We start from the raw sequence: 11,081 nt of genomic DNA on the forward strand, positions 1-11,081 counted from the left end.
AGAACATGCGTTGAATATGTCGTTCCCATAGCAACGATTAAAACATTCCCTAACCAGAAACCGTGGATTGATGGCAGCATTCGCGTGAAACTGAAAGCGCGAACCACTGCTTTTAATCAGGGCAAGGTGACTGGTAACATGACCGAATACAAACAGTGCAGCTATTCCCTCTGCAAGGCTATCAAACAAGCTAAGCGTCAGTACAGAGACAAAGTAGAATCTCAATTCAACGGCTCAGACACAAGAGGCATGTGGTAGGGTCTACAGTCAATCACGGACTACAAGAAGAAATCCAGCCCAGTCACGGACCAGGATGTCCTGCTCCCAGGCAGACTAAATAACTTTTTTTGCCCGCTTTGAGGACAATACAGTGCCACTGACACGGCCTGCAACGAAAACATGCGGACTCTCCTTCACTGCAGCCGAGGTGAGTAAGACATTTAAACGTGTTAACCCTCGCAAGGCTGCAGGCCCAGACGGCATCCCCAGCCGCGCCCTCAGAGCATGCGCAGACCAGCTGGCCGGTGTGTTTACGGACATATTCAATCAATTCCTACACCAGTCTGCTGTTCCCACATGCTTCAAGAGGGCCACCATTGTTCCTGTTCCCAAGAAAGCTAAGGTAACTGAGCTAAACGACTACCGCCCCGTAGCACTCACTTCCGTCATTATGAAGTGCTTTGAGAGACTAGTCAAGGACCATATCACCTCCACCCTACCCGACACCCTAGACCCACTCCAATTTGCTTACCGCCCAAATAGGTCCACAGACGATGCAATCTCAACCACACTGCACACTGCCCTAACCCATCTGGACAAGAGGAATACCTATGTGAGAATGCTGTTCATCGACTACAGCTCGGCATTCAACACCATAGTACCCTCCAAGCTCGTCATCAAGCTCGAGACCCTGGGTCTCGACCCCGCCCTGTGCAACTGGGTACTGGACTTCCTGACGGGCCGCCCCCAGGTGGTGAGGGTAGGCAACAACATCTCCACCCCGCTGATTCTCAACACTGGGGCCCCACAAGGGTGCGTTCTGAGCCCTCTCCTGTACTCCCTGTTCACCCACGACTGCGTGGCCACACACGCCTCCAACTCAATCATCAAGTTTGCGGACGACACAACAGTGGTAGGCTTGATTACCAACAACGACGAGACGGCCTACAGGGAGGAGGTGAGGGCCCTCGGAGTGTGGTGTCAGGAAAATAACCTCACACTCAACGTCAACAAAACTAAGGAGATGATTGTGGACTTCAGGAAACAGCAGAGGGAACACCCCCCTATCCACATCGATGGAACAGTAGTGGAGAGGGTAGCAAGTTTTAAGTTCCTCGGCATACACATCACAGACAAACTGAATTGGTCCACTCACACAGACAGCATCGTGAAGAAGGCGCAGCAGCGCCTCTTCAACCTCAGGAGGCTGAAGAAATTCGGTTTGTCAACAAAAGCACTCACAAACTTCTACAGATGCACAATCGAGAGCATCCTGGCGGGCTGTATCAGCGCCTGGTACGGCAACTGCTCCGCCCACAACCGTAAGGCTCTCCAGAGGGTAGTGAGGTCTGCACAACGCATCACCGGGGGCAAACTACCTGCCCTCCAGGACACCTACACCACCCGATGTTACAGGAAGGCCATAAAGATCATCAAGGACATCAACCACCCGAGCCACTGCCTGTTCACCCCGCTATCATCCAGAAGGCGAGGTCAGTACAGGTGCATCAAAGCTGGGACCGAGAGACTGAAAAACAGCTTCTATCTCAAGGCCATCAGACTGTTAAACAGCCACCACTAACATTGAGTGGCTGCTGCCAACACACTGACACTGACACTGACTCAACCCCAGCCACTTTAATAATGGGAATTGATGGGAAATTATGTAAATATATCACTAGCCACTTTAAACAATGCTACCTTATATAATGTTACTTACCCTACATTATTCATCTCATATGCATACGTATATACTGTACTCTATCATCGACTGCATCCTTATGTAATACATGTATCACTAGCCACTTTAACTATGCCACTTTGTTTACATACTCACCTAATGTATATACTGTACTCGATACCATCTACTGTATCCTGCCTATGCTGCTCTGTACCATCACTCATTCATATATCCTTATGTACATACATTATTCTTTATCCCCTTACACTGTGTATAAGACAGTAGTTTTGGAATTGTTAGTTAGATTACTTGTTGGTTATTACTGCATTGTCGGAACTAGAAGCACAAGCATTTCGCTACACTCGCATTAACATCTGCTAACCATGTGTATGTGACAAATAAAATTTGATTTGATTTGATTTGATACAGGATCTGACTTCCAGGTACAGATGTCTGGCCAGTATCTATAAAACGAGTGCTGATCTAGGGTCAGATCACACCTGTCCATATAATCTTTATCCATTATAATCTAAAAGGCATTCTGACTCTGGGACACTTTATGAATACGGGTAATTGACTGCTTTTCATGGTTCAGGGGAAAAGGGTGTGTATAGAAGGCCTGGCTTACAAGTGCAGTCTGTCTGTGTAAGATTCCTTGGCTGCTCATTGGTCATATTGAATATCTTTGCACTATATACTGTATGTTAGCTCACTAATACTGTTCTGGGTATTAGAAAGTTACTTTTTTCACACGCAAAATGCCTGCTGCAGCAAGGTACATTGTTAATGGTGACAAACTGTTCATGATGATGCCAAGCACCAAGTTCAATAGCAATCATCTAACAAGAGCCCATGCCCAGAACTGGACTTTGTTTTTGTACAATTCATTGGGAATTTTGAAGAGGTTTTTCATGATGCAAAGAATGCATTCTGCACTGGTCAACTGCATTGAGACTCTAACATAAATACATTATGATACGAATACTCAGAATATCATTATGATAGCACATAATGCTGCAAATAAGGAAAAGCAGCTCCAATCCCTGTTATGTAAGTTTTGTACTCTTTCAAATTCACTTTGTGCGCTGTAAATGTGTAACATGATTATATTCTATTACCTCCAGCATTCCTCCATTCTGCGCTCCCCTACTGCATGCTAGCCAATCATAATGTCCCTCGGTCCCTCCCCTTTCCAGATAAAAAGAGGGCCAGGGAACAGTGAGCTCCATCTGCACGAGTCTCTCTCTCTCTCTGCAGCAAATCTCCCAGGCTCTACAGACCACCTACTGTAGCACTTGCTAAAACCTAAGTCATCATGTCCACCAGAGCTGTGAAGAGCACCAGCTACTCTTTGAGGTCCTCCTCTGCAGGCCTGGGGTCTCAAAACTTCAGCAGCAACTCCAGCAACGGCTATGGCGGCGGAGCCAGACAACAGAGCTACAGTGTCCGCAGCTCTTATGGGGGTGTTGGCAGCAGCGCCGGGGGTGTGGCAGCAGGTGGCTATAGGGTAGTTGGGGGGTACGTGGCTGGAGGGACTGGGCAAAGAGGGGGCGGGATGGAGTTTGGGTATGCGGGCATGGGTGTTGGCGGTGGTATGGGAATGGGGGGTGGTATGGGGATGGGGGGTGGGAAGATGACATGTGTGGGACCCCCTCCGATCACCGCTATTCAGGTGAACAAGAGCCTGCTGGCCCCCCTAAACCTGGAGATCGACCCCAACATCCAGGTGGTCCGCACCCACGAGAAGGAGCAGATCAAGACCCTCAACAACCGCTTCGCGTCCTTCATCGATAAGGTCAGTTTCTCATGAGTTCCAATCACACCAGAGTCAAATGCATAGTGCATTCCAAGTACTTTCACACACTGGAGCTGAGCTTGACTTAGCTTGTCTTGTACAATGGGGCCAATGGAGTCGTCGTGAAGGTGCAAACCCTGCCCACTCTGCACAGCGGTCAAGCTAAATCTAACTCACCTCAGGTATTTAACAGCATTGAACAGTGAAATACCTGACCCATGTCTGGTTTGTATTAACTTGGCCTTTGGGAAGGGGCAGATTCTCTTGTGATTTCGGTTATCTTTTAAGGATTTTTTTTATGTTAGCTATAACCATTGTGTGAAACATTGTGCACAAAACTGAACGTACACTGTGAACAAAACTATGGAAATAGATTATATGACTAATTGGGCCCTATTTAGGCATGCAAAAATATGAAATGCAAACTTGGTTATCAACCGAAAACCCTCTTTCCCTGACCCTTTTACTGTAAAAGAAAGAGTGGAAAGATGGGTGGAGACCGAAATAGGGCCAGAGGCACAAGATGAGGTTGGTTGTATGAATACAGAGTTTGTTGTTTGGAAACCCCTTCTAGCATTAGCTACTGACTCTTAAATCCACAAAACGATATGTGGGGACACTTTGTTGTCTGTAGATTCTGTAGGCTACTATAGATTTTCTTGTTCACAGGATCCTCTCTGCTCAATGTGCCATTGTGGTCCACACACTCAAACAGGACATGGCAGGTTCACTGTCAGAAAAATCAGCCCATTCCTGCACAGCTTATCAACTGTCAACTACAGTGATGACATGCTTCAAGCGTCCCTTATTTGTAAAGAATCAAATAATTCAATTTCTAACTGTCATAAATCAGTCCTAAAAACATAACTGTCATAAATCAGTCCTAAAAACATAACTGTCATAAATCAGTTATGTTTACCGCCAGATTAACATTTGACCACTCCTCGACCCCTCCTTCACACTTTAGCGATACACACCTCCTCTGTTCTCTCCTCCATGCTTGTGTTTGAGTGGAACCCCACCCAGGGGCATGAGGTCAAAAAGCACTTGGAACAACATGAATCATATGTGTAACTTTGATTGAGAAAGAGTGCCACATCGTGCTGAAACACGGTACTCTGCTTCAATGACACATTTGTTTGTTGGCCATTCTTTAGTCTATACATACATTCACACGTTTGCTCCATCCATTCATTTATAGTATATGCACATTAATTCATACATTAATTAATCCATCCATTCATCCATTGTTTGTGCCTTCCATCCATCCACCCTTCCTTTCTCTCTCACTCGGCCTTCCCTTCCTTCCTTCATACTGTCATTCACAAGTTTCAGTCAATGACACTGACCATTTCCCTTTTGTCCCTGCAGGTGCGTTTCCTGGAGCAGCAGAACAAGATGCTGGAGACCAAGTGGGGTCTCCTGCAGGACCAGACCACCACCCGCTCCAACATCGACGCCATGTTTGAGGCCTACATCTCCAACCTGCGCAGACAGCTTGATGGTCTGGGCAACGAGAAGATGAAGCTGGAGGGGGAGCTGAAGAACATGCAGGGCCTGGTTGAGGACTTCAAGAACAAGTGAGTGGGTTTGACATTAAAAGTTAAAGGGGTAGTTCGCCAAAATTGGATTATTATTGAACTACTTTCTTCGCTTAAAAGTAGTGTAAGTTGTACAGTTCTATTTAAACCATTTTGACTAGGAGGGACCCACATCTGAGTCTCAAATACAGTGTTATGATTTCAAGGAACTTTTCTTTTTGATTGAATAAATCTTTAATCCTAAATGTTCTTTCACTTTTAGCTTGTCAGCAATGTTTCTTTTTTGATTGACGGGCTTGCTCTATTCTCAGGTATGAGGATGAGATCAACAAGCGTACCGAGTCTGAAAACAACTTTGTTCTCCTCAAGAAGGTCAGTAGACTCGATAATTCTACAAGCCCCACCCAACATGGATAACTTACAGTGCATTGTTGCTTAACCACAACTTAAAAAAATTGGCTGAAGTAGAAAAGTACATGAACCAGGTACTGTATGTTCTGCTATGCTTTCTCAGGATGCAGATGCTGCCTACATTGTCAAGACGGAGCTGGAGGCCAAGCTGGACTGTCTTACTGATGAGATTGAATTCCTCAGGACTATCTATGACGCGGTAATGTACCATGTCTATATTGCAAAGGGAGTGACTGACAGAAAACATTTGAAAGTCTAGCTCAGAGATCTCCAACAGGTCAATCGCAAGCTACCAGTAGCTACCAGTAACTCAAAGACCACCCGCAATTCTGAAAGTACATGCAATTTTCACATGTTCCACTGCAAAATATCATAAGCAATTCTCACGAGTATCACACTGCAAGCTCCCAGGTACTATTTAACCAATGAAACTTGACGTTATCCCACCCCTGGTTAGCCAATATTAGCTTACAAAGCCAAACCTAAAACAATATCTGGCAATTGATTCCCAGCATCATTGTTCCTTTCCGCCTGTGTGGTGCGGGTATTTGTCTATCACTCTGTGTGTAGCCAGTCAGCTCTTTTTGTTGAACATCGGGAACCGAATCGCATATGTGAAAGACCCGTTCATTTGGCTCCCTGATTAGCGTACTTTTACTATTGCTTCATTAGCAGCTATCAGTGGATATGTTACAAAAACATATTTGAGGATGATAATTCCTCAGTGCAGGAACAATATAGTGAGGAGAGAGAGCCTCATTCAGTTGTCCAATTTTTTTTTTTGCAGGCCATCTAATAAGTTTGTCAGGTAAAAATGTTTTGAACTCATATTTCACAATCTGACATAATGGTAGGCAATGTTTTAGGATTTCAATTAGAGATTTACTATTTTTTCATGGTTTTAGGTCCATTTCAAAGCATTACTGAACAAGGGAGCCAAATGAACGTCTCTTTTAGGTGAATCGAGCCAAATGAGCCGGCGCACAGAAAAGACAGAATTCCATCACTAGAGCCAGCTGATGTGATAACCGTCTTGTGCGTTGACAGAAATACTGTTAATGGAAAAGTAGGCTTACCTGGCAGAAGTGTATCGTGAGTAAGTTCGTCGTTTGTATCTATTATTTGTTGTTTTCTAAGTATTCCATGAAATGAGCAGCAACAGTACAGAACCATCACTAGACAGGCACATTAGATGGCACACTAGATGCACAATTAAAGGTCCAGATGCGCAATTAATGGGGAATTACACTCAAAAATACATTTAAAAAAAAGTTTATTTAAGCAATGACATTGACATTTACTCAGAACATTCAATTTCAGTGTTTCTCTATAAACAATTGTAATTTTAAGAGTTAAAAACCCCCAAAAATCTAAAACCAGGAAAAATATAAAACAACATTTTGCAAAGAAATCACTGACTTCATAGTGGCCCCCTAAGTGTTAACCATCATTTTACCAGGTATATTGACAGAAAACATAGTGCAGTACTTTCTCTTGTACACTAAGGACCCGGGAAAGAGTTGCATTGGAGAAGAGAAGAGAAGAATGTACCTATTTGAAAGCGAGAAAAACATGTGTAGCTTGCGACATCGTAGAAAAGGTTGGAGACCCCTGGCCTAAGCCTATGCTGTAGATTCCATTGGATTTTGAATACCTTGTGTGAAGAGTAGATGCTTTCTGAAATCTAAAGGCTTCTCTCTATCCTCTCTTGGTTCTTCAGGAGCTGCTTGAGCTGCAGGGCCAGATCAAGGACACCTCTGTTGTGGTGGAGATGGACAACAGCCGTAACCTGGACATGGACTCCATCGTGGCTGAAGTGCGCGCCCAGTACGAGGACATCGCCAACCGCAGCAGAGCTGAGGCCGAGACCTGGTATACGCAGAAAGTAAGTTCCTTCTCCCGTGAGACCCCTGAAACCATTCTCGCCATCGTGACCTTTCCGAGATTCAATACTGGCTATGCTCCAATGTCCATACTAGCATATCACTGAGAATGGATGCCCAATGCCTAAACGGCATGCTAGTGTGGATAGGAGTGGAGGCTGTTGAGGGGAGGACGGCTTATAATAATGGCTGGAATGGAGTCAATGGAATGTCTCAGGTATCCACACTGCTAGCTAGAGGCTAGCATTGATGGATGACTTCACTGTTATGTCTCTATATTTTGGCTGGTGACAGTAACGTGATTTTGTCTCTGTAACAGTATGAACAGATGCAGGTGTCAGCCACCAACTATGAGGACAATTTGAAAAACACCAAGGTAGAGATCGCAGATATCAACCGCAAAATCATGAGATATCAGTCTGAAATTGACAAGATGAAGGGTCAGGTGAGTGACACATTACGTCTCTCAGTAAATATGTATCTCAGTGTATATTTATATAACACCATTGGTGTGCCTAGACTGTCTCTCCTAATCAGTTGTACGGTAACCAACATCTACCAATAGGAACATGCATAAAAACATTGTTTGCCTGAAAACAGCGCGGCCACCTGGAGAACCAGATCGCTGAGGCGGAGGAGCGTGGTGAGCTGGCGGTGAAGGACGCCAGGCTTCGTATTAATGACCTCGAGGTGGCCCTGCAGAGAGCCAAGCAGGATATGACCATGCAAGTACGCCAGTACCAGGAGCTGTTGAACGTCAAACTGGCCCTGGATATTGAGATCGCCACCTACAGGAAGCTGCTGGAAGGAGAGGAGAGCAGGTACGAGACTTGAGGCCATGTTCTTATTGATTAGTCACAGGAAGTAAGGAGGAAAGCATTCAGGCATGTAACTCTAAGATTAGGAGAATTTGATGATGATCAATGAGTTAATTTGCTCACTGAACATATCCCTCTCCTCTCCTCTCCTCTCCTCTCCTCTCCTCTCCTCTCCTCTCCTCTCCCCTCCCCAGGCTGGTGAATGGAATCAAGTCGGTCAACATCTCCAAACAGTCTTCTTGTAAGTGAATGCCCTTACATACCACAGCTATGCTGTTTCACCTGTTGCTTAATACTTATTAATGTACATCACAGAAGGTTCGTGGCACCTTAATTGGGGAGGACAGACTTGTGATAATGGCTCATGATATGGGTGTCCATAAGAGTCCATAAGAGGAATGAGTGGAAGGGTATCAAATACATTAAACACAGTAAAAGTATTTATCTTCAACACGTAATCTGTAGATTCTATTCGATTAGATAGATTGAAATTTTACGTTAAACATCACAGCATAGTTGAAAGATATGTGTTGTGTAGAAACACGAAGTGGGTGGCCAGCAGAGATAGATGGGCTGAGGGAAGCTGAGGGTTGGTATGTGGAATTGGAGACAAGTGGGAGTGGAGTTGCTGTGTGTGAGAGAGAGAATGATGGTCTAAAGATAAAGGGGGGAAAAAGTATAAATAAAAAATAATAAAAGTACATTTGAATGACACTAAGTGTCAGTGTTTTTACAACTAATGCCGGTTTGCCTGAGGCTGATGCCGTGCAGGTGTTTGTACACATGCATATACACACACTCTCATTTTTAATAAACACATAAAAGAACACAAGCACATACAGTTGGCATTGCTGTCATGATTTCAGTTGTCCTTGATATCCTTTGTTTTAAATGTATTATTATAATAATTTTTTTTGTTTTTTGTATTGTTGTTTGTTGTTTTCTTCTGTCTTTTCCTTTTTTCTCTTTAGTTCATTCGCTTGGTTGTTGGTGCATTGGGGGGGTTCTTGGGGGTGGGGAATGGAATGAATTGTATTATGACTTTTTTTCTCTTGGGGGGGGCTGTGGGAGGGGTTGTTGAGGGACAGCTATTGGGGAACTGTGGGGGGATCTCGGAGGGTTCGGGTTTCACAAGATTGTGATCATGGAAAAGGAAACCATGACATATATGTTATATCACTATCATGCACACGCACCCTCACACATAAGGATGGCTCTGTTGCGGAAAGACTGATACACGTTTGGTAGTGTCTTGATGCTGTATTGTTTGTCCTTCATGTTCTAATACCTTAATGTTACCGCTTCCTTGTGTTTTTTGTAATAAATAATAATTTAAAAAAATCTATAATAATGAATAAAAATAATAAAAATACATTAAACACATGTACATTGTACATAAATAACACAAATCCATGTATACTCCAATAACCCGACATGTTAATTTCCACTTCTAGCAACGAACTACAACTCTTACCCCCTGGAAAGCAGTCGCACCACCAGCTATGTCAGCGGCTCAACGGGGGGATACAAGGTCAGCAGCACCAGCTACGGCAGCAGCACTTACGTCAGTGGCCATGAGAGCCGCCATATAGGCAGCAGCTTCGACCTGCCTGGCAGCATCACCCTGGTAGGCACTACCAGCAGAGATGTGGATGCCAGCACCAGCCTGGGAGGCGCCAAAGGCACCAGCAGAGACATGGATGTCAGTATCAGCCTGGGAGGCAGCAACAGCCTGGCTACTAGCAGAGACATGGATGCCAGCGTCAGTGTCAATAGCAGTTCCACTGTCACCAACAACAAATCCCAGACCACCTTAGTCAAGACCGATGATGCCGAGGTGACCTCGAATGTGGCTTCTGATGCGGCGTCCAACCATGCCGAGGAACAGGCGGCTGAGAGCGACAAATGAGGAGATTTCGTCATCGTGGGCGACCGCGTAATTAGCATACTGTGGATCTATCTGTCGCAGATATATGCTTCTCCAACCTACCTTTCACCCTTCCACTAGTTTCACTTTTCTAGCCAGGTTATTAGTGTATTTATCTGCTTAACAGAACAGTGACATATCAAACAGGCTACATATATTCACCTGGAATCACAGGCAGTCTAACTGTCTCCTCAGTCTAACTGTAACTTTTCCTACCCACAAAGGGTTTGTTTTAAAATGGTAAATGTGAAAGGTTGGGGGTAAGATTTCCCTTAAAAGGCCCCTGAAAGTCGACCCCTAGTGTCCATTCGAGTCACCAGCAGGTGTCATTGTGACACATGTTTCTCTCTCTGCTTGCTCTGAGACACATTAAAGTACTTGGAGAAAAAACAAACTCTTTTTGTGCTGTGACATATTTATTCTATGAGTGTCCATAAGAGTCATTTTATAGGTGGATGCTGTTATCCCCACGCACACCAAAAGGGACAATTTCATGAAATGTGTCCATGTCATTCAACAACAGCATTTTCAAAGTATAGAATGAAGATTCTATAGTTGTCAATGGAGATGGGGAAAAGATCAAAACACGAAAAGGGACACGTTTGTATAAGAGATCAGAATGATAGACAGAGGTTTATAATAACAAGGAGCATAGCATAGCAGAGTGCAGCTGCAAAAATGCAGAAGGTGATCAAGCCATCAGTCTTGATAGACAGGTACTGGCCTGAAGCATGTCACTCTCCAACCTCCACTTGTGCAATCAACCAAACACATTCTAACCACACCCTCCATAGACACACGCGACG

At 44.5% G+C, this 11,081-nt stretch overlaps 1 protein-coding gene across 1 annotated transcript; it reads left to right on the forward strand.

Annotated features, from left to right (window-relative positions):
- Nucleotides 1–649: 649 nt before the first annotated feature.
- Nucleotides 650–10,669, forward strand: LOC110493956 (intermediate filament protein ON3). Its single transcript, XM_021568582.3, has 9 exons — nt 650–3,695; nt 5,067–5,275; nt 5,548–5,608; nt 5,751–5,846; nt 7,368–7,532; nt 7,850–7,975; nt 8,131–8,351; nt 8,543–8,589; nt 9,803–10,669. Exons 1-9 carry the CDS (start codon nt 3,216–3,218, stop codon nt 10,255–10,257), a joined length of 1,860 nt encoding a protein of 619 aa, XP_021424257.3. The 5' UTR covers nt 650–3,215; the 3' UTR covers nt 10,258–10,669.
- Nucleotides 10,670–11,081: the final 412 nt, after the last annotated feature.

This window comes from Oncorhynchus mykiss, chromosome 17 (assembly GCF_057628025.1).
Source record: "Oncorhynchus mykiss isolate SJ-2025 chromosome 17, ASM5762802v1, whole genome shotgun sequence".
Classification (NCBI taxonomy): domain Eukaryota; kingdom Metazoa; phylum Chordata; class Actinopteri; order Salmoniformes; family Salmonidae; genus Oncorhynchus; species Oncorhynchus mykiss.